This window comes from Euprymna scolopes, chromosome 13 (assembly GCF_053919585.1).
Source record: "Euprymna scolopes isolate OS-2025 chromosome 13, ASM5391958v1, whole genome shotgun sequence".
NCBI classification, from domain to species: domain Eukaryota; kingdom Metazoa; phylum Mollusca; class Cephalopoda; order Sepiida; family Sepiolidae; genus Euprymna; species Euprymna scolopes.
This window is the reverse complement of record NC_136494.1, coordinates 51335106-51359763: the sequence shown is the minus strand read 5'-3', so window position 1 is coordinate 51359763 and position 24658 is coordinate 51335106. Positions and strand designations below refer to the sequence as shown.

General features: G+C 33.1%; 1 protein-coding gene across 7 annotated transcripts in view; it reads left to right on the top strand.

Moving 5' to 3' along the window:
- LOC145292018 (golgin subfamily A member 1-like) overlaps positions 1-24658 on the top strand; it is a 250205-nt gene that overhangs the window by 52304 nt on the left and 173243 nt on the right. For all 7 annotated transcript variants that reach the window (XM_080138020.1, XM_080138021.1, XM_080138017.1 and 4 more), the window contains exon 3: positions 744-841. In XM_080138020.1, coding sequence (XP_079994146.1) covers positions 744-841 — 98 coding nt within the window. The remainder of the gene's footprint in view (positions 1-743; positions 842-24658) is intronic.

Here is a 24658-nt window from a genome sequence, read left to right as displayed (position 1 = left end):
GATCAGGAGGGAGTGTGATAGCGATAGAAACTCAGAAACGGGCAAGAATCTGTCTCGGCAGTAGGCTGAAAGACAGAAAAAGAAAAAAAATGAGGCCCAAGATGCCGACTGTTGTCTTTTAAAACCTCCGATCACGCGTAGATCTCGAGCAGTCTCGTGTGGTATATGCAAATTGGGTGTGCCCGAAACATTATAAAAGGCAAGTCGCTGGGAGAAGTGAGAGAAGCATTTAAGACATGTGAATAGAGAACGTCGACGTGTATCTCGTGTTGGGAACAACAAACTCTACTCAACTTATGACTAGCTTGACGTTTTAACCAAAAAGTTTTGTTTCTTTGCGTTAGACAAAGACTTTTGATACAAATAGCTAGTAGAATTATAAAAAGATGGAATAACTTATTTGTTCTGACGTAAATTTTGTATTTTTTGAGATAATGTCTATATTATTTAAAATAATTTCTATATCTTGATTTGATAGTAATGGATGTTTTACCTGTGTTTCCTGTGAGAAGGTATGCTTTTCCTTTTCCATACATTGTTGCGTCATATCTTGTGCCTCAGTTCTATCTGTAACATAACTGTAAGAATTGACAAGGAAAGCTGTAGGATGTAATATGTCAAAAATAAAATACATATCTTCCTTCAATTTCAGATCATACAACAAACATCTGATTGTATTCTTTATTATATGTGTACACATCAATTATTTCCGACATTTAGAAAACACTCTATTTATTTTACAGCTGTTCAATCAAACCCTTCTGGGAAAGAGTGGCCAGATACTGACTCTGGTCTGAGCAGTACTGCATCCCCAAACAGCCAATCAAGTGAAGACATTGCTGTGAGTAACAATTTACTTTAACAAAGTTGAGCATGCATATTTATTCAACCATTTGACTAAAAGTAAAAATGTCATCATTAATACTTACAAACCTTACATTATCAGGTTTAGTGTGACCGCTGACCTAGTTATGATAAAAAAAATTGCTCTAATTAGCACCATAAAGTTTACAAATTAAAAGTTATTGAATAATATGAAAATACAATTTGGATTATTTGGACTATTATTCTCATCTGCAGTGTTATTTTCATAACATATCAGTCAATGGAACCTCTAACCTTTTTCAGATATATCTTGTTGAACTCAGGAATGTTTCTAGCAAACTCAAAAATTTGTACGAAATTTAAAATGGAACCCTTTATTTAATCCATGGGCGAGTAAGGTAGAGGTCCTTAGTAATTCTCAATTGTATTTTGACTGTCACTCGCACTTTGCATTAAACCTTCAACCTCCAGAAGAGTGTAATTTACAACTGAATTTGCCAAGTTCTTTATCCACTACACCACAGGTCTTTGCAGACAATTCTTGCATGGAGTTTGGGTGCCTTAAAATAAAGAGTTCTGTTCGAAATTCCATACAGATTCCTAAGTTCGACAGAAAAATTCCCAAGTTATACAAGATACACCTGAAGAAGATTGGAGTTTACATCAACCAGAACGTTGTGAAAATAACACTTAAGATTGTTTGAATAATTCAAATGATACGAATTATCAATGCTCATCTAAAAAAATCAGAAACATGAAAATACGTGAGACTACAAACCTCTACTTGGCAATGTATGGATAAGCCAAAGTATTATTTGAGTTTTATTTCTACACATTGTGTGAAGTATTCACATGGAAATGTTGATAATTTAAACATAAATAAGAAGTTCTTCTTAGTTGATTATGTGTGATTCTATGATATTGCCACTTGAACAAAGATTTACTGGTAAAAATATGTTAACTGTTCTAAAAGGTTAGAATTGAGTTTGTAGGGTTTACATATTTTCATCTCTCTTTCCATCTTACTTTTTGTTTTTAACTTTTTTTTGTTTCTTTTGAGCTTTCTTTTTTATCTTTCTTTTCTATCCAACTTATTTTCAATTCTTTTTATTTCACTACTTTTTTCTTTCTTTTATTTCATATATTATTTTCTTTGACCACTCTTGAAAAATATGAAAAAATGTAATTGAAATGCAAGTGAGGCATTTGTATCAATCAAACTGCAACCTCATCCCATCACATACTGAACACAAAATGATAAAAACAGCAGTTCACTGGAAAACATGAGATTTTGAACTTACTTTGATTTATTGGATCATAATTTAGTACAACTGTTAACTACATACATGTTGGACCTATGTCTAGCGTTACCTGGGAAAATGTATTAATATAAAGATTCCAAGCCGAAACATTGAACTATTGAATTATTTGCAGTTTCCAGTTTTATTCATTCATAGCTTGAAGTGGTTTGATTTTAAATCTTATCTACCTGTAGCGGACATGGCTGGAGCACTAAATGTTTTGGTTTTGATTCTAGCACCCACGTCATTTTTATTAAATCTTTTAAAATCACTACTATAGATACAATATGATATTCAATAAGAATTGGCTCTATAATAATAAATATGAAAACTGTATGAACTAAAAATAAGCATATTTTACGACTTTGATACTGATCCCCTACTTTAAATTATAAAAGATTTTTTATATTCTTTTCGCCAAGGATTTTAAAGTATTTAAAAATAGTAGAATCTCATTTTTTCAGAGTTTGGACTTCAGTGGAGGATGCTACCAAGTTTATCAACTTATACCAAAAGTAGGTGCTTAAGCACATATTGAACTGTATTTTCAAGTTAAAGTTTTACGATATCATTTTTTTTTGTTAGGTGAAAGTACAGAATAGTAACAAAAGACACTCCTTTTCCCCATGTTAAGAATGATTTTCTAAATAATAATGTTATCATTTCAGCACAGTTCAATAAGTGCATAAGTACCCAAAAGAGTGTATTTTTGTTTGCATACTTTGTAATTATTTGTTTTCAGAAATGTTAAACCAAAAGAAGAGAAAAATAAAAATAAAAAAAAATGTATCTAAAAATCGTTTGGAGAAAGAATTGCTTAAAAACCAAATATTTATCCGTTAAGAGGGCAAAAATTACACATAATATACATGAAAAAATTGAAAATAGCTTAAAATATCTCAATAACGGCATACATAGAAAGAGCTTATGATCTAAGACAGAATCTTTTAAAATTTTTAATATCTGACCCCAACTAAGTTGTGACCATTTTTATGCTTTGCATGTTTGGATATTTCTCCTTCTCTTTTTACACGACTTTTTCCATAAAAATGCTATTTCTTTGTTAAAACACAAGATTAAGCAAGGAAATTTGCCATATAATGTACTTTTGTACAAGAAATCGAATATGGCACTAAAAATCTCCAGAAATTCATGGTTTCCAAATAAGTGTGCATAAATATGCTGCAATATCATAAAAATTCCATGTATGCATTAAAAAAAAAAAGAAAGAAGTTATAGAACTCAAAGTTGAATTGTAATGCATTTTATGTACAAGAAACTGAAACCTAATAATACTAGGGCTAACATCTGTTAAATTATCCTTCACCTGCTTCCTCGAAATATGTGGTTCTCTCCTTTTTAGCCAATTACATATAAACACACTGAAAAACTTGGCAGAAATTTACAAAAAGCAAAAAAATATAAATTTAATATAAAAATTTAATCTAAAAATAATCTCAGATTTTAGTACCATCATAATGTTTTAGGGTAATAATTTTTTTCTATGGGAAATAATCCTGTAAGTTTATTTTTACATACAATCATGTGTATTTTTAAGAGGATTCTTGTAGAAGAACGCTTGCCACACATGAACACCCTGAAAAATTGGCAATAAGAAAAGAAACAAAAATACTTATTTCAGAGTAAGGGATTAGTTTCACATAGAAATTTAATGTAAAATAATCCACCCTTTTTCAGGCCATTCTAACGTTTTATGACAGTTAATTTATTTTTCTATGAGAGACAAATCCTGTGCATTTTTTTTAGGGGTGGGGCAGGGTTTCTTTTATTTTTTAATTCTGAAAAAAATATGTGTGGTTTTAACGGTTTGTATCATGAGAGGGCTTGCCACTTGGACTTACAGTTAGTGATAGTTATGGAAGGGTTTTTATTTTGAAGTGGGTGTCATTCAGACTGAAGCTTAGTGATAAGGTTAAAGGGAATTTTTTTAGGTTGAGACTTATTTAGATTTAAAATTAATGATATGACAGGTTCAAAGGAGGCACTTTTTGGAGGTAGGCTTGTCACTCGGACCTAGATTTAGTGATAGCATAATTTTTTTGTATACATATATATTTTCAAATTGAAAAAATATCAAAAGAATTTGGAGTAGTAACTGCTCTAAAAAGCAAGAATGGCCAGGAAATGAGGAATCATTATACATTAAATTTATATGTGAAAATTATCCCTCCCTCTACTCTCAATTCTCAATTATTTTTGTTGTCATTTCTTTTTTTTTTTCCACTAAGTTTTTTTTAGGATATTCACGCATAATCACCTAAAAGAATGAATCTTATTTTTTTCAATTGGCAGCTATCATTTATTACTACAATTAAAGTTGGAGAGTTGAGTATATTTAAAAACCAATGTTTCTTGAAGGAAATTTTATAACAATCACAAACCACAGTAATTTTAAGCAAAAGGTTTTGTTTTCCAAAATAAATGTAATTCATAAAACTTGTTGCTTTGAATTACATGGTTGCCGCTGATTCAGCCTGTTATTACATTGTTTACTTTTGTTGAGAACGGGTTAACATTTTAGGGGGAGCATCATTAAAAACCATCAGTAACATTAACATAGAATTATCATTTTAACACATAAAAATAATAAAAACAAAATTTTATTTATTAGTTGGGGGTACGAAAAATATTTAGAAAAAATGTTCGAGTCCCTTGGTGTTGAAGTTTTATTTAAAGATAACAAAAAAATGAATGAATTAATTTATTTCGTACCCCGACAGTAAGTGAGGGCTATGTTTTTTCTGATTGTTTTTCAAATTTTTTTTTATTGCATTTTCACCCGAAACAAGGCGCGCGCCACTTTGATGTAGGGGGTGACTATCAGGGACATAAGTTACAGGGGTACTATGTAGGGAGTTCAGCAGCAAGATGTCTGTTCACATTACACTTGAACTTCTGCATATCAGTACAGTTGGGGAAGCAGGAGCCCAGAAGGGAATTCCAGAGTCCAACAGTTTATGACCTCACTCAGATTGTTCACGAACCCACCAGTGTGCCCGACAATGGCGCCCAGTATGTGAGTCTATTAGACCTTTTCCTCTCAACTTGCCCTAAACTATGTTCAGTTTCTGTTCTGTCTCCTCTTGGATCTTCCGACCACTCTGTTGTATCAATTAAGATAAAAATGAAATGTAATAAGTCCCTAGATGTACCTCTCCATCGTACAGTATATCGATACACTAAGGCTGACTGGGATAGCTTCCGTACATTTATATTGGATCTACCTCTGCGTTCCATGTTTAAAAAGGATGTGTCGTCTATAGTATTAGACCTGACCGAATGGTTAATTGTAGGTATAGACCGTTTCATACCCTCAAAAAAGTTCCAGCAAAAACCTAACAGCCAGCCATGGTTCTCTCCAGAATGTGCTGCTGCTATTGCGCACAGAAATCACTTTTTCCACTGCTTCCAACATAATAGATGTATGGAAACTAAAGCCGCTTTCAGGACTGCCAGCAACCATTGTAAGAAAATAATAAAGAAAGCAAGAGAGTTGTATGCTCAATCCGTTAAGTCCAAAGTAGCTGAGCAGCGGCTTGGTTCTCACCAGTTTTAGCAAATAGCAAACAGAATCCTAAACAGAAGCGTGTGCTCTATCCCAAGTATCATCAATGGACCTGATGTGATCTCATCAGCATCAGACAAAGCCAAACTTTTTGCCAAGATTTTTTCAGCTAATTCTACCCTTTGCGACCAAGGCTGCCAACCTCCAATATTTCCTCCTGTATCAGAAAACACGCTATGTGATATACATATATCTGTACGTGATGTTGCCAAGCTAATCAAAAACCTTGATTCCAGTAAAGCAACTGGCCCTGACGGTATTCCAATTATAGTACTCAAAAAACTTCAACCAGAACTAGCACCGATACTTACAAAACTGTTTAAATGTTGTCTTAAGGAGAATAGCTTCCCAACATCCTGGAAAACCTCGTTAGTATACCCTGTATTTAAGAATTCAGGTGATCACTCATCGCCCTCTCAGTACAGGTCAATAAGTCTCCTGTGCGTTATGAGTAAGTTGCTGGAATCTGTGTTAAATAGAGAAATAGTCAACCATCTCAGCAAAAACAACCTTACTGACACGCAATATGGTTTCCGTTCTGCTAGATCTACAGCAGACGTACTTACAGTTATATCTCATAGGATTAGTGAATCTCTCGACATAGGCTACCTTTCTAGGGCAATTGCTCTTGACATATCTAAGGCCTTTGATAGGGTATGGCATAAAGGTTTACTTCACAAGATCTCCAGCTATGGTATAGCTGGAAATGTCTTCTCAATTATTAAATCATTTCTTTCTGATAGGTTCATAAGAGTAGTAGTTGAGGGGTAAAAATCAGAAGCTCACAGTATTAATGCTGGTGTCCCTCAGGGGTCCATCCTGGGCCCAACTCTTTTCCTGATCTACATTAATGATCTTCCAAATCACATCCTTACATCATTTGTAGACATTTATGCTGATGACACTACCATTTACGGTAGCATATCTAAGACAGTAAACGACCAAGTTCTCTCCGATTCTTTCTCCTCTGATCTTGAGCACGTGGTACAATGGGGAAAGGAGTGGCTGGTTACTTTTAATGCATCTAAAACCAAGCTTCTCTCTTTACATCATCAACATTCTGATCCACATCTGGCATCAATTGAAATGAATGGCTCTCGTCTTCAGGAGGCCTCAAGTTTTGACAAGCTTCTGGGCTTGACCTTTACTCCTGATCTTAAATGGAACACGTACATCAAATCTGTTGCCAAGGCTGCTGGAAAAATGGTGGGATCATTCTATCGATCCAGTAGATATCTCACTGCTGATGCAATTCTCTATATAAGAGCCAGGTATGTCCAAGAATGGAATATTGTTGCCACATCTGGGCAGGAGCTGCTAAAGGACTTATCCTGCCTTGATAGAGTTACAAAATAGACTTCGTAGCCTCGTAGGAGATGTACTTTTCTCTTCCCTGCAACCTCTATCTCACAGAAGAGATGTTGCGAGTTTGTCTCTGATGTATTATTATTTTCATGGAAAGTGTTTGACAGCGCTTCAGTCTATGGTCCCCCCTCGCCAAACTTTCACAAGAAACACTTGTCTAGCTGAAAACACTATCAATAATTCCCCCCACTCTTTATCTGTGCCTAAACCTAAACGTAGATTCCATGAACAAAGCTTCTTTCTTAGAACTGCATGCCTGTGGAATTGTCTTCCGTTTTCCTGTTTTCCGGCTGACTACAATATGGTTGTCTTCAAGTCTAACGTAAATAAGTTCTTGATGAGCCATTCCATATAATTTAACAAATTTACCAAATTTTCATTACTAATGATTACTATATTGTCCAATTTCTACTGTACACTCTTTAACCCTTTTCCTTGAGTGGCCTCTTGGCCTTGATAATGTGGTGATGCCTGTGTAAAAAAAAATAAATAAAAATAAGAAACTATTACGAGTAGAAGGCTTTCTTACAACTAGGGATTTACGACAAAATTCATCATAGAGGAATGGTACCAAATTTTTAAACACTGTAGGGGTAAAAAAAAAATGGACATTTTCATAGCGTTAACATTTTTGTCATTAATTTCCTAAAAACTCTTCAAATACATCATGTAGATTATTATTTATTAAAGCATGTGAAAGAATATTCATTTCCAAACAAAATGGTAGTATTTTTGGTCGCTTACACTGAGGATTGAATTTTCAACCTTTTGAAGAATGTCACTTGTACAATTGAATTTTTCCAAGTACGATAACCACTGCACTATGGGTCTTGCAGACTATTCTAGTACACATTTTTGAGGTTTTAAACCTATTTATTTCTAGATGTAAATATCACTATATATTACTACATATTATTACTATATATATATATATATATATAAATATATTAACGGTTCCTATATCGTTTTAAATTCTATACTAGGTTTACTTAGTAATTGATTGTCACCCAACATATATGCTGCTTTTTTGAGTCGTCTTGCTCTTCATCGTTCTTCTTTCTATAATCTTCATCCCATAAGGCAAATAGTTTCCTTTTCCCTCCATATGGTCAACCATACTCAACTTTTCAATCTCTTCACATATTGAGGCTTTTCAATGTTTTTCTAATTTTACTTTTAATGGATAGCATGTCTCACCTTTGTATAGTTTTCCATATTTACATGGGATCTCATACGCATAGTGTTATATTGTGGGGTGTATATATAATATGTTTATATATTTATGTATGTCTTAATGGATGTAATGTTTATTAATTGTCTCTAGGATGTTGGGTGGGTGTGTGTGTGTGTATATATATATATATATATATATATATATATATGAGTTTTTAGTGTTCATGTGTGTTTATACGTGCCAATATGTAATTGTACATCTGTGATCGTCTAGTGTTTGTAATGTTCCTCAAGTTCTCTCACACTGCCTTGTCTGTTTCTTGCAGTTTTGCAACAAATATATCCCTTCGAAGGAACATCTAATACTAAGTTATAATTTTATAACTTTATTTTCAACTTCTATCAGGGCTGCAAAGCATTGTAATTTCTTTGGTTCTACATCATATTAAGGTTGAATTCTTCCAAGCTTCCAAATGCAGAGACGATATCTTCGCTAACTTTTGCTTCTGACTGTGTATATTACAATCCTTCTTTCGTTAATTCCTGATGTAATCACTAAGTCATATTTATTGTTTATTTCTGATAACTATTTCCTAACATTTGTTTACGTTAACATTCCAAAGTTCTTGTAAAATATTTAACAAATTAACACACCTAGCGCCCAACACTCCGCTAGACACACCTAGTGCCCACTACTCTGCTAGACACAAATGAATTTTTAAATTTCTCATTTAAAAACGACTTTACATACAAGTCAACTAAATCGCATTGTAATTCTTTTTAACAGCGACTACATTTTCTTCAAAAGTAAAATCGACTTGAATTGTATTCTCACCAAAGTAACTATCGTTCAAAAACGACACCTTTATTCTCCTTTTCAGCACAACATGATTTCATGTTAAATTCCGTATTTAAAAATAACTTTTAAATACATACAAGTCGTCCAAATCACATTTAAAGTTCTTTTAACAGCGACGACTCGAAACCCGAGCAATGGAAGACAAGAAGGTGACGAATCAGCAGGTTCAAATGCGCATTAATTTGCATGAATGAGATAATATAAGGCCGGGAGTTAAGATGTTTGGGAGAGTCGAGCTGTTGAGTTCTCGAGAGCCAGATCGACCTGACGGAATAGTTAATTGTAGGTATAGACCGTTTCATACCCTCGAAAAAGTTCCAGCAAAAACTTAACAGCCAGCTGTGGTTCTCCCCAGAATGTGCTGCTACCATTGCACACAGAAATCACTTTTCCCATTGCTTCCAATGTAATAGATATTCTGAAACTAAAGCTGCTAGCATCCTCTGTAAAAAAGTAATAAAGAATTCGAGTTGTATGTTCAGTCCATCAAGTCCAAAGTAGCTGAGCAGTGACTAGGGTCCCATCAGTTTTGGCAAATAGCAAACAGAATCCTGAACAGAAGTGCGTGCTCTATCCCAAATATCATCAATGGACCTGATGTAATCTCGTCAGCATCAGACAAAGCCATACTCTTTGCCAAGATTTTTGCAGCTAATTCTATGACCAAGGCTGCCAATCCCCAGTATTTCCTTATGTATCTGAAAACACGCTATGCGACATACAAATATCTGCATGTGATGTTGCCAAGCTAATCAAAAACCTTGATTCCAGTAAAGCAACTGACTCTGATGGCATTCCAATTATAGTGCTCAAAAGGCTTCAACCAGAACTAGCACCCATACTTACCAAGTTATTTAAGCGTTGTCTTAAGGAGAAATGCTTCCAAACGCCTTGAAAAATCTCATCAGTATGCTCTGTATTTAAGAACTCAGGTGATAGATCATCTACCTCTCAGTACAGACCTATAAGTCTCCTGTGCATCATGAGTAAGCTGCTGGAATCCGTGTTAAGTAGTCAACCATCTCAGCAAAAACAACCTTCTTAGTGACACGCAATGTGGTTTCCGTTCTGCTAGATCTACAGCAGACGTACTTACAGTTATATCTCATAGGATTAGTGAATCTCTCGACAGAGACTTCCTCTCAAAGGCAATCGCTCTTGACATATCAAAGACCTTTGATAAGGTATGGCATAAAGGACTACTTCACAAGATCTCTAGCTATGGTATAGCTGGAAATGTCTTCTCAATTATTAAATCATTTCTTTCTATTAGTTTTTTTTTTTTTTTTACAAGGAGCTTGTCAAAACATGGAGCCTCCCTAAGATGAGAGCCATTCATTTCAATTGATGCCAGATGGGGATCAGAGCGTTGATGATGTAAAGACAAAAGTTAGATGCATTAAAACCAGCTACCTCTTTCCCCATTGTATCACATGCTCAAGGTCAGAAGAAAGAAAATCAGAGAGAACTTGGTCGTTTACAGTCTTTGATGTACTGCCATAGATGGTAATGTGGTCAGCATAAATATCTACAAATGAGCTAAGGATATGATTTGGAAGATCATTGATTTAGATTAGGAAGAGAGTTGGGCCCGGATGGAATCCTGAGGGACTCCAGCATTAATACTGTGAGCTTCTGATTTCTGCCCATCAACCACTACTCTTATGAGCCTATCAGAGAGAAATGATTTAATAATTGAGACAACATTTCCAGCTATACTGTAACTGGAGATCTTGTGAAGCAGACCTTTATGCCATACTCTAACAAAGGCCTTTGATATATCAAGAGCTACTGCCCCAGAAATGAAGCCTCCATCAAGAGATTTGCTAATCCTATGAGATATAACCGTTAGCACATCCGCTGTAGATCTAGAAGAACAGAAACCATATTGCATGTCACTAAGAAGTTTATTTTTGCTGAGGTAGTTGACTACTTCTCTATTTAAAACAGATTCCAGCAACTTTCTCATGACGCACAGGAGACTTTTAGGTCTATACTGAGAAGGGGATGACCGATCACCTGAATTTTTAAATATTGGGCATACTAACGAGATTTTCCAGGATGTTGGGAAGCAATTCTCCTTAAGACAATGCTTAAACAGCTTTGTAAGTATTGGAGTTCTTGTTGAAGCTTTTTTAGCACTAAAATAGGAATGCTGTCAGGTCGGTTGCTTTACTGGAATCAAGGTTTTTCATTAGCTTGGCAGCATCATGCAGAGATATTTCGCATAGTGTTTTCTGATACATGAGGAAATACTGGGGGTTGGCGGCCTCTGATTCTCTCTCCTCTGATCTTGAGCATGTGGTGCAATGGGGAAAGATGTGGCTGGTTACTTTTAATGCATCTAAAACCAAGCTTCTATCTCTACACCATCTACGTTCTAATGCCAATCTGGCATCAGTTGAAATGAATGGCTCTTGTCTGAGCTTGACCTTTACTCCTGACCTGAAATGGAACACGTATATCAAATCCATTGCCAAGGTCACTGGAAAAATGGTGGGATCCTTTACCGCTCCAGTAGATATCTCATTCCTGATGCAATTCTTTACCTATATAAAAGCCAGGTATGGCCAACAATGGAGTACTGTTGCCATATCTGGGCAGAAGCTGCTAGAAGCAGCTTATCCTGCCTCGACAGAGTTCAAAATAGACTTTGTAACCTAGTGGGTGATGCCCTTTTCTCTTCCCTGCAACCTCTTTCCCACAGAATAGACATAGCAAGCCTGTCCCTGCTTTATCGTTATTTTCATGGCAAATGCTCAGCTGAGCTTCAATCTATGGTCCCCCCCCCTCGCCAAACTATCATGAAAAACACTCGTCTAGTCAAAACCACTATCAATAATTTTCCCCACTCTTTATCTGTGCCTAAACCTAAATGTAGATTCCATGAACAAAGCTTCTTTCTTAGAACTGCATGCCTGTGGTATATCACTATCAGCCAGTCACTGAGGTGTATGACCGACAGACGTGTTATATTAAATGTCTTAAAGTGGTCTCGGGAAGATATGAAGATGGCCGTCGGGTTAGGGTCTATAAGAAGAAAAGCATACCTGAGATGTTGGATGTGCTGTGTGGCTCCTTCTTCTGCCAGGAAACGTCTTGACCTCTTCACCCTTGGTGGCGTTTTGACTGGAATTTTCTTTCTTCATTTTCCGGACCGTTTCGTTGTTTCAATGAAGGTATTTATGCAGGCATTTATGGCAGACACAAGAAAGACAAGACGTGACACAATTGTAATATATATGGAACATAACTATTTTATTTTACATTAGAGATACAATATATTCCAAAAAAAAACTTTTACAATTTAAAACTGGGCAATAGATTTTTCAAAGCTAACTAACCTAACTAGTATTGAGGGAGTGGGTGTCCCCCCCATTTACAGAGAGAATATGCGTCTTCACTTCATGGTGGTCGTGCAGGAAAGAGACAGAAAGATAGCAAGGGAATTATGGGAAGGGATTTCTTTGTATCTCCACGCTCATGGCCAAATTACCACTCGGCCATGCTGTAGAGCGTGTTAGAAACAGTGACACGGAAAATAGTGCCACAGTGGAACTCTCTTCTGATTGCCTGCTTTCCAGCTGACTACAATCTGATTGTCTTCAAGTCTAACGTAAACAAGTTCTTGATGAACCGTCTCCCTAAGTAATCCAATTTACAAAATCCCCACTACTTCTGTTTACTATGCTATAATAACATTGACTAATGTATACCCATTGATCCTAATCCTCAAGTGGCGTCCCGGCCTTGATAGGTGGTGATTTCTGTGAAAGAAAAAACAAAAAGAACTGGCACTCAAGATGATAGCAGTAGTCTGAAGAATCGAAATAATATGAATAACCAATCTTTATCTGAAAAATTCAGAAATGTAAAATCGAATGATGTTCTATAAAAAAAATACTGGAAATTACCTGGATCTCTCCTCAACCGCAATGCGATTCTACTTTTTCTCATGGAAGTGGAGAATCCATTTACATTAAATTCATATGTGAAATAGATTCGACGCTGTAAATTCTAAAATAAATCTTTTGTTTTGCTGCCATGTTAGAATTTCATATTTTGGTTTTGGTTATTTAGGTAAGGGTGTTAGTCTACAAGTGTGTCAATTTGATGTACAAGTCTTCCTAAAACTCCAAAAATTACCAATAGGTATGAAACGATTTCAAAACTGAATTCTTAAAGGCAATGATCCTTTAAATAATGCATTCTTTTTTTAATTTTAAGAAACTACTAATAAAACTAATAATAAACTAATAAAACTAATAATAAACTAAATAAAACTAATAATAAACTAAATAAAACTAATAATAAACTAATAAAACTAATAATAAACTAATAAAACTAATAATAAACTAAATAAAACTAATAATAAACTAATACAACTAATAATAAACTAATAAAACTAATAATAAACTAATAATAAACTAAATAAAACTAATAATAAACTAAATAAAACTAATAATAAACTAAATAAAACTAATAATAAACTAATAAAACTAGTAATAAACTAAATAAAACTAATAATAAACTAAATAAAACTAATAATAAACAAATAAAACTAATAATAAACTAAATAAAACTAATAATAAACTAAATAAAACTAATAATAAACTAATAAAACTAATAATAAACTAATAAAACTAATAATAAACTAAATAAAACTATTAATAAACTAAATAAAACTAATAATAAACTAATAAAACTAATAATAAACTAAATAAAACTAATAATAAACTAAATAAAACTAATAATAAACTAAATAAAACTAATAATAAACTAATAAAACTAATAATAAACTAATAAAACTAATAATAAACTAAATAAAACTAATAATAAACTAAATAAAACTAATAATAAACTAATAAAACTAATAATAAACTAAATAAAACTAATAATAAACTAAATAAAACTAATAATAAACTAAATAAAACTAATAATAAACTAATAAAACTAATAATAAACTAAATAAAACTAATAATAAACTAATAAAACTAATAATAAACTAATAAAACTAATAATAAACTAATAAAACTAATAATAAACTAATAAAACTAATAATAAACTAAATAAAACTAATAATAAACTAATAAAACTAATAATAAACTAATAAAACTAATAATAAACTAATAAAACTAATAATAAACTAATAAAACTAATAATAAACTAATAAAACTAATAATAAACTAAATAAAACTAATAATAAACTAAATAAAACTAATAATAAACTAATAATAAACTAAATAAAACTAATAATAAACTAATAAAACTAATAATAAACTAATAAAACTAATAATAAACTAATAAAACTAATAATAAACTAATAAAACTAATAATAAACTAAATAAAACTAATAATAAACTAAATAAAACTAATAATAAACTAATAATAAACTAAATAAAACTAATAATAAACTAATAAAACTAATAATAAACTAATAAAACTAATAATAAACTAATAAAACTAATAATAAACTAATAAAACTAATAATAAACTAAATAAAACTAATAATAAACTAATAAAACTAATAATAAACTAAATAAAACTAATAATAAACTAAAGAAAACTAACAATAAACTAAATAAAACTAATAATAAACTAATAAAAAACTAATAATAAACTAATAAAACTAATAATAAACTAATAAAACTAACAATAAACTAATAAAACTAATAATAAACTAATAAAACTAATAATAAACTAAATAAAACTAATAATAAACTAAAGAAAACTAACAATAAACTAAATAAAACTAATAATAAACTAATAAAACTAATAATAAACTAATAAAACTAATAATAAACTAATAAAACTAATAATAAACTAATAAAACTAATAATAAACTAAATAAAACTAATAATAAACTAAATAAAACTAATAATAAACTAATAAAACTAATAATAAACTAATAAAACTAACAATAAACTAAATAAAACTAATAATAAACTAATAAAACTAATAATAAACTAATAAAACTAATAATAAACTAATAAAACTAATAATAAACTAAATAAAACTAATAATAAACTAATAAAACTAATAATAAACTAATAAAACTAATAATAAACTAATAAAACTAATAATAAACTAAATAAAACTAATAATAAACTAATAATAAACTAATAAAACTAATAATAAACTAAATAAAACTAATAATAAACTAAATAAAACTAATAATAAACTAATAAAACTAATAATAAACTAATAAAACTAATAATAAACTACATAAAACTAATAATAAACTAAATAAAACTAATAATAAACTAATAAAACTAATAATAAACTAATAAAACTAATAATAAACTAATAAAACTAATAATAAACTACTTATGTGAAGTTCAGAAATATGTTATGCACACATCACACACACAGAGCAAAAGTTGCCATTTTGAATCGTTCAACATAGGCTGCCAATTGTTAACAGCTATTTGGAATGTGGCTTCCATTGTCTTAGTGACTATGCAGCTAACCCCCCCCCCCCCACCTATGAGAATGAAAAAGTAACAAGAGATGAATGTGAATGCATATTTTCTGGAAACAAGCATCAGAAATTGGCTAAAGTGGATGACAGAACAGATTAGAATCTGAAGGTTTTAGTTCCAAATCTATATTGGTCATTGAAATAGGGGAAAATTGATTTTGCTTTATTATACAAATAACTAGTATGGTTACCCGGCGTTGCCTTGGTGGACATGAAATTCAATTTAGACAGAGCTGCTATAATAAGGATATAGAGCAATGGAAGAAGTAGGTGACAACTTCCCCACCAGTTATTTTGGCAGCCCGTGCGATGCCCCCCCCCCCCCAATAAATGAATCAACTTTTCTTTCAATCAAAATAGCAGTGAGTGCCCGTGTGACCGCAAAAAAAAAAAAAAAAAATAGCTGTAGTTGGCAAGCTCAAACGTGAAACGTGAAAGAGGAAAAGAGGGGGGAAAAGCTAACATGCTAGCTGTCACAGCCACAGGGACTTATGACTTCATAATCCTTCAAAATAACATCTTTTAAACATATATTCAGTTTGCTATGTGTACGTGACTTGGAAAAATCTTGTCGCAAAAAGTGAGCCCTCCTTGCAAGAAATGGTCCCATTGACCACCACAGAATTAATCTTTTTTTATAATGTTCAGATATTATGCATCCAAGGGATTGCTCTATTAGATGGTACCAGTTTCGACCCGGTCCGATGTGGCTGATGAAATTTTTAGCTGACATACGAACACACACACAAAACGACAGTTGAGATTTATATAATAGACTAGCGGGGGGGTACCCGGCGATGCCCGGGTGTCTTGAGGTAAATAAAAACTCCGGGGGGGGGGGTGTTAAATAAAAAAAATGTTTTGGTAGGTAAGTATGAGAATCGAACCCGTACCCTTGAGTTGGAAATTAATGTGTGAAAAAAAAAAAAAAAAAAAACAGGCGACGTTACCCATTAGGCCACCGCAACATACATTTGAATTTATTTATTAAACTATAAAAACAGGCGTGCGCAATAAAAGTTAACTCTGCTGCTTCCATTTGACCTAATTAAGAAGGTCAAATAGAAGTCACGCAGTTGTTTACTCAAGTTTGACTGTTTTTGTTTTTTTTCCCCCAACAAGGGGAGGGGAACCAGCTCCCAATTATCCAGATTGAATAACAATTGTCTGATGTACAACATTGATCAAAGCTGATTGCTTCTGGACATTTCCCGGCGCAATGCCGAGAACGTTGTTCGTTGTTAACTTTGAATTAGTTTCGCTTTTTATACGAAAAAGCCTCATCAACATGCGAGAAGCCAAAATAGCAATAATTTTGTAAAAGTCGACGTAAATAAATCTAGATGCGACGCACTTTCCCAAATCGTACATATTATTATTTAGGACCCATATAAACAGTTGTAAGCTATCGTAACGACATCGGAACCGTGTGCGAGAAAAGCCTTTTGAAGACATACACGAAATGGTCACACACATTTTGACTTTTATATATATAGACTAGTGGGGGTACCCGGCGTTCCCCGGATGTTTGGAGGTGTGTGTGTTGGGGGGGGGGGGAGGGGGTAGATCCAAACCTTATGTTAAACTTCTTTTTAAAAAATCCAAAAAAAATCAGCGAACATGATATAAAAAGAAGAAAAAGTAAAATAAAATAAAAAAAACTTGTTTAAAAAATCGTAAAAAAAAATTTTAAAAAGTTTTGGTAGGTAGGTAGTATCAAACCTGGAACATTGAGGTGAAAAACTTGGTAAGTTACCTGCTCACACACAGAAGGAAAGTAACTGAAAACAATTTCAATTTAACGTTTATAAATGGTAGGTGCGCGGCGAATCTAATTAGGTCAAAGGAAATTAAATTCCACACTTAATTTTAACTGTGGGGTGGTTCTTTTGAGTTTGTTTTTTACCCAACTTTGTCTGATTTTGTTTCCCCAACGTGTTGGGGAAAACCAGCTCCCCCTTTATTAGAGGAGTGTCCAAATGAAAGCAATTGTCTGATGTGATGGTGAAAACTGGCATTGACCAAACGTCCATCGCTTTCTGGACGTTCTCGGTCCGTGGGCCGACAACTGCTTATTAATTTCACATCAGTTTCGCTTTTATTAGCAATACACATGGCCATTAAAACGCTTTGGATAATCACAGATTTCAAGGGGTTTCTGCTAAAATAGTCATATTTTAAAAACCAAAGCACTTTAAGTCTTCAAAATGCCACCATTTTGTTCAGAAATGAATATAGTTTCAAATGAATTAGTAAATAATAACATACATTATATATTTTTAGAGTTTTAAGCAAATAAAGTGATAAAAATGTAAACATCATAAAACAGCATTTTCGGTAAGATTTTGTACGACCCGCCCCTGATTTCTAAACATTCGTACCGTGTTTCTGTTAAGAATTTTTAATGAAATTTGTAAATTAACCAAAAGAGATGTCCTTTTTAATAATTTCGAGTGTCCAAAATTTATTTGACCACTCGTTTTTTTGTTGTGTTAAAGAAAAGATTTCAAAATGCTGAGTATTGAAAGTTTTGAAAAAAATTTTCTTTGGACACTCACTATTAAATAAAAAAATCTTTTTACTATGTTTATTCGTTAAAAAGATGATTGGACAGTGTTTTCTCTAGTGGTACGTAGCAATTTAAAAACATAATATCCGAAAAAATCGTTATGAATTTGAATCAAGACTTCTGTAGTATTAGTGATAGTAGCAGAATCAGCAGCAGCAGCAGTGATAACATGGCGTAAACAGACGTTTGTTTTTGTTGTTTATTTTTATTTCAAATCGATTTTTTTTTTATTGAAAATCTGGTTATAAAAAATATTTCTTACATGTTTAGTTAGAGCTATTTTGTTATCAACCATACAAATATTTTTAAAAATTGGGTAGTAGTAAATTTTAAAATATTTTAACAAGTGAAAATGTGAACTATGATTGTTTTGGTTCACGTGTACGAACGGTACACACACTTCTAATTTTCGTCCCTTAAAAAATATTTTCAGTGAATTATTAGCGAATGGAAACTAATCTACCCGATTATTAAAAAAATAAAATAAGAATAATCAATATTTAAATATTTGTAGGAGATGCTCAGTTAAAAAATAACAACGGTAGGAAAAGACATGAAATGTAATTAAAAATCAAAATAACATTAATTCAAATTTTTTAACAATTTGTCAGCTTTAGCAAAAACTTGTTTCTTTTTTTATATTTAAATAGAATTTAAATACTTGATATTTTATCAAGCATCATGTTTTCTGTTAGAGGGACATCACTTTTTTAAATAACATTTATTTTTGTCTGTTTGTCATAATTCTTGTAAAGTTTCACAATGGGTATCAAACACCCTCTTAAAAAAAACTTGCTTAATTCTATGTCTAATCCTAGGTACGAGTGGCAAGCCTCCTCCTAAAACCTTTAGCCTTAACAATAACGCTAAGTACAAGTGGCAGAGCTCCCCACTAAACAAACTTCCTCTGTGACTTCATATAAACCTAAAAAAAAAACATAAAAAACGTTTAAAGAAAAGTGCACATGATTAATCCCCCCCCCCAATAAATTGGTCAACTGTGCTAAAGCGCTAGGATCGTCTTGAAATGGTGAATTATTTTACATTTATGTGAAACCAACCCCCACTCTAAATTCTAAAATTGTTTTTGTTTTGTTTCTATCAAGTCTTCAGGATGTTCACACATAATTTTCCTTAGCCCTATCATTAACCCAAAGTCAGAGTGGCAACCTCCCTACCTTCTCATAATTGCACAAAGATCCTCTTAAAACCATGCATAATCACCTTTTAGAAAACAAACAAACAAAAAAACACCCAGGATTTATCTATCATAGGAAAAGGGGGGGGTAACTGCCCTAAAACGCTCGAATGATTCAAAATTAGAAATCATTTTACATTAAATTCTAAAATAATTTTTATCTTTTATTAAAGTTTTTCAAGTTGTTCACATGCAATTGTCTATAAAGGTAGAATCACATATTTTGGAGAGGTGGTCAGATGGGGAGGGGTAACAGAAGGTATTAATCTACAATAATACCAAAGAAATATTGCAATATATTCATTTTTAACCAATCCTAGATTTCGATTTCAGTTTTTGGCACATAAAATGCATTACAACTAAACTTTGAGTTCTCTAACTTCTTTTCTTTTAATGAATACATGGCATTTTTAAGCAATCGCAGCATATTTATGTGTATTTACTGCAGATTATTTGGAAACCATTCATTTCTGGAGATTTTCAGTAGCATATTCAGATTCCTTGCACAAAAATACACTTTATGGCAAATTTCATTGCTTAATCTTGTGTTTTAACAAAGATATAGCATTTTTACTGAAAAAGTAGTGCAAAAAATGTGACAAATGGTCTATAAGATGGAAAAATATCCAAACACGCAGAGCATAAAAATAGTCATAACTTCTTTGATTTTAATTGGATTTTAAAAATTTAAAAAGATTCTTTCTTAGCTTATCATGCTCTTTCTATATATACCAATATTGAAATATTTTAAGCCATTTAAATTCTTTCATGTGTATTGCTACTTTAATACGAAAAAGCTGAATCAACATGTGAGAAGCCAAAATAGTTATAATTTTGTAAAAGTCGCTGTAAATAAATCTAAACGAGACGCGCGTTCGCAAATCCTAGATGTAGTAACCCCCCCCCACGGAACCCTGGCGAAAAAAGCCGTTCTTGGACATACCAAAAATTTTGCGCGCGTTTTGCCTTTTATATATATAGAAGACTAGCATGGATACCTGGCATTACCCAGATAGAGTGAGGTGGTATACTAAGGCTATTAAGCAACCCCCCTAAAAGAATGTTTCTATCAAAATAGCAACGAGTACTTGTGCAAGTGCAAAAGAAAAAAAATTAGCCACAGTAGGCAGGCAGGCTTGAACCTGTAACGTAAAAGAGGAAAAGAAGGTGAAAAAAGCTAATGCGCTGTCTCTCCCACGGCGACTTATGACGTCACAGGCCTTTGAAATAACGTTTTATAAACATACATTGAGATTGGTAGGACTTGCAAAAAATGTCGACACAAAAAACTGACTCCTCCTTGCAAAAGATGGCCAGTTGACCAGGACAGAATTAATCTTTTTGGCCAATTTTTAGATATTATTCATTTGAGAGATCCATCTTTCTAACAATATCAATTTTGTCACAATCTGATGACTTTGTCAAAAGTTTTTGACAGACATACAAACAAACATAGACATGCACACACACATACATTTTCCTTTTTATATAATAGACTAACCTGGATGCCCGGCTTTACCCGAATGGCTTAACAACCAAAGCCTTAAAAAAAAACATAATGAATTAAAACAACTCAAAATAGCAGTGAGTACTTGTGCTAGTGTAAAAAAAAGTAGTAGAAACCATTACGCGCAAGCGGAAAAGGAGGTGAAAAAAAGCAAATGGTTTACCACGATTGTGACATCATGGGCGTTCGAAATAACCTGTTTTATGCAATGTCATTCACGTGAGGCCTGAATGACAAAAAATGACAAAAATGGTGACAGTAAAAATTGACCCCTCCTTGCAGATAACGGTCCAGTTGACGGTGAAAGAATTGATCTTTTTGGCCAATTTTTCGATATTTGTTATTCGAGACATCAATCTTTGAAACAATACCAATTTGTTATGTTCCGATACGTCTGTCAGAAGTTTTTGCAAGACATACACACACACATTACGCTTTTTATAGATTAAACTAATTGGGATACCCGGCATTGCCCGGGTGTGGGGAGGTGGTGTAGTAAGGAATCCCAAGGGTGGAAAGAGGTGTTAAAAAAATGTGGTAGTAGTGGTGGGAGAGAGAATCAAACTCCAGTAGGCAGCTTGGGTGGAGAAAGGTGTTAAAAAAACTGGTAGTAGGCAGGCAGGCTCAAACCTGTAATGTGAAGGAGGAAAAGAAGGTGAAAAAAAACCTAATGTCTTAGATGATGCACCCATCGTGAAACCGGAAGTCGCAAGCAAGTTGGGAGTTAAGGGAAGTCAATCCAACGGAGACAATGACTTGCAAAAATGTTGATGAAAAAACCTCCTTGTAGAAAACTGCCAAGTTGAGGGCTAAGGAATGTTTTTGGCCAATTTTTTGATATTTGTCATCCGAGAGACTGAGCTTTAAAACAATATCTATTTTGTCACGTTCTGACGCATCTGTCGGAAGTTTTTGCGAGAAATACAAACACACACACATTTTGGCTTTTGTTATATAGTTGTTTCATTAAAGAGTCTTAGAGAGAGACTATTATAAGTGATGCTTTTTCTTGTGAGAGTTCTTATTAGTAATGATATGAGTCTTAGTGAGAGTTCTTGTCTTATTACATATGATGTTGTATCTTAGAGAGAGAGATGTTGTTGTAATGACATTTTATAACACAGACATATAATAACAATACAATTTACCTTTTTGTAGAAATCACAAACACAAAGATGAGCTTTATCACAAACACATGATGAATTTATTTTCTGACGACCGGTCGACTTCCTCATTAAGGACTCAAAGTTTCACATTTTAGTTTCTGAAGTAACGTCTCGCTTCAGACGTCCGCCTGTCTCTGAGTTTTCTCACTGACTGTCTCTGACTCTCTCCGACTCTCTCCGACTCTCTCCCGACCAACTAACTCCCACCTGCTATATTGAGAACTCCATACATCCCGGCCACGTGAGCAAAATTCACGTGTCTCAACATGCGCGACTTTGCACGTTTTCGACATTGATTTCCCAATAACCTATTTTCCTTGTTTGTTTCCACAAAGGAATTTAACCTACATATCTAATTTATTTAACTCATATTTTATTATCCACATTCTTTTAACAATTGAATAGTTTATTTATTATTTATTTCATCCGAATTAACAATTTACTGGACATTCCATTTAAACCTATTGTTCTTTAAAACGTATGTCCAGGGTTCGATTTCTGCTTTCTCTTATTTCCATTTTAACTAATCTCTCTATTTTTATACTTACATGAACAGGGGACAGCCCTTATCATGTAACACTTTTATATATTAGACTAGCAGGGCTACCCAGCGTTGCTCGAGTATTGGGCATTTTTCATTGAATAACGTATACCACAACACAATAACAAAAGAAAAAGTAATTTTTCTTCCCGGACACGCTGTGCTTAAACACATCGGCTCTATCTATGATATTGAGCACTTTGATAATCTCGAGTCATACCGACTTCCCACAATAATTTGATATAGAATGCATCATAACACAAAGTCACACTCTTCTTACCGCCCGCCCACCCCCTTATTCGAATAAAAAAGAGGAGATGAAGTCAAGGAGGATTGTTTCATATAAACACTTGCCAATCCATGTGATGATAATCTCAAGTCATTCCCCACTTAACACCAAAGTTTGAAGAGGAATGACACCATCACCAGAAGTAACCTCCCCAGCCTATCACCCTCTACTCAAAAAATTAAGGAGATAATATCTGTCAATCCATGTAATAATATATTGCCAATCCATGTGATGATAATCTCAAGTTGTCCTCCACTTACCACCATAATTATAAAAAGAATGACATCATCACTGAAAGTTACCATCCATCTTCTGCTAGTATATATTTCCATCTATCTCATTTGATCCTTGGCAACATCAAGTCTTCTGCTAGTATATATTTTCTTCTATCTTATTCAATCCCGGGTGATGTCTGGTCTTTTGCTAGTATATATTTAGATCGATGTTATTCAAGCCACAGGCGACATCAGATTTTCTGCAAGTATATATTGTCATCTATCTCATTCAAACCACCGGCTATATCAGGTGTTCCACTTGTATATATTTCAATCGATCTTATATAATCCCTGGTGATGTCAGGTCTTCTATTAGTTTATATTTCCATCTATCTCATTCAATCCTGGGTAACATCAGGCCTTCTGCTAGTATATATTTCCATCTATCTCATTTAATCCCAGGTGATGTCAGGTCTTCTGCTAATATATATTTCCATCGTACTCATTTAATCCCGGGTGACGTCAGGTCTTCTGCTAGTATATATTTCCATTGATCTCATTTCATCTCGGGTGACGTCAGATCTGCTAGTATATGTTTTTATCTATATCATTCAATCCTGGGTGATGTCAGGTCTTCTGCTAGTATATATTACAATCTTTGTTATACAAGCCTGGGCAAGGTCGGGTCTTCTGCTAGTATATATTTCTATCTATGTGATTCAAGTTCGGGCAAAGTCAGGTCTTCTGCTAGTATATATTTCTATTTATTGCATTCAATATTTGGTAACGTCAGGTCTTCTGCTTGTATATATTTCTATCTTTCTCATTTAAGCCCGGGCAACGTCAGGTCTTCTGCTAGTATATATTTCTATCTCTCTCATTATGTCCTGGGCAATGTCAGGTCTTTGGCTAGTATATTGTAACTAATACTAGAAGAAAATGGCAGGTCAAATTTTAGAGAAGGGACGTCATTTCCGGTATAATGACTTGGCAGTTTTAAATTCAGAGTAAAATACACAGTTTCTTTTTTAAAACGTAGCAACTGTTTTATGTTGTTCTTATTGATAAATATTCTTATTCATAATTGTTTTTCTTCCATTATCGATTGTTGTGATACTTTGATATATTACTATTTGAAATATGATAATCATGTAGGAACCATTTTTTTTTTTTACTTGAAAATCAGTAATTTATTCTGTATTATGATGTAGAATACCTCTCAACCAGCCATGTAAATATCGTCATTAAAGAGAGCTGACGTCATTTCCGATTACATTAGTTAGCATTTTTTCCAATATATAAAAATACATTCGAAATACATAGAAATTACGTTAGATTTTTTGGAAAATTTATGACCCCCATTGCAAAAAAACGACCAGTTGACCCCCCTTAGAATTACTCGTTTTGGCCAATTTTTACATATTTTTCATGCAAGAGATTACTCTTTCCATTGATCCCAATTTCATGGTGGTCTGAGAAAAGTTTTAGCGAAACATACAATACAATACATTCACACTAACAGACAGGTAAGATTTATATAATAGACTAGCGGTCGGTGTGTGTGGTTTTGGGTAAATCCAAAC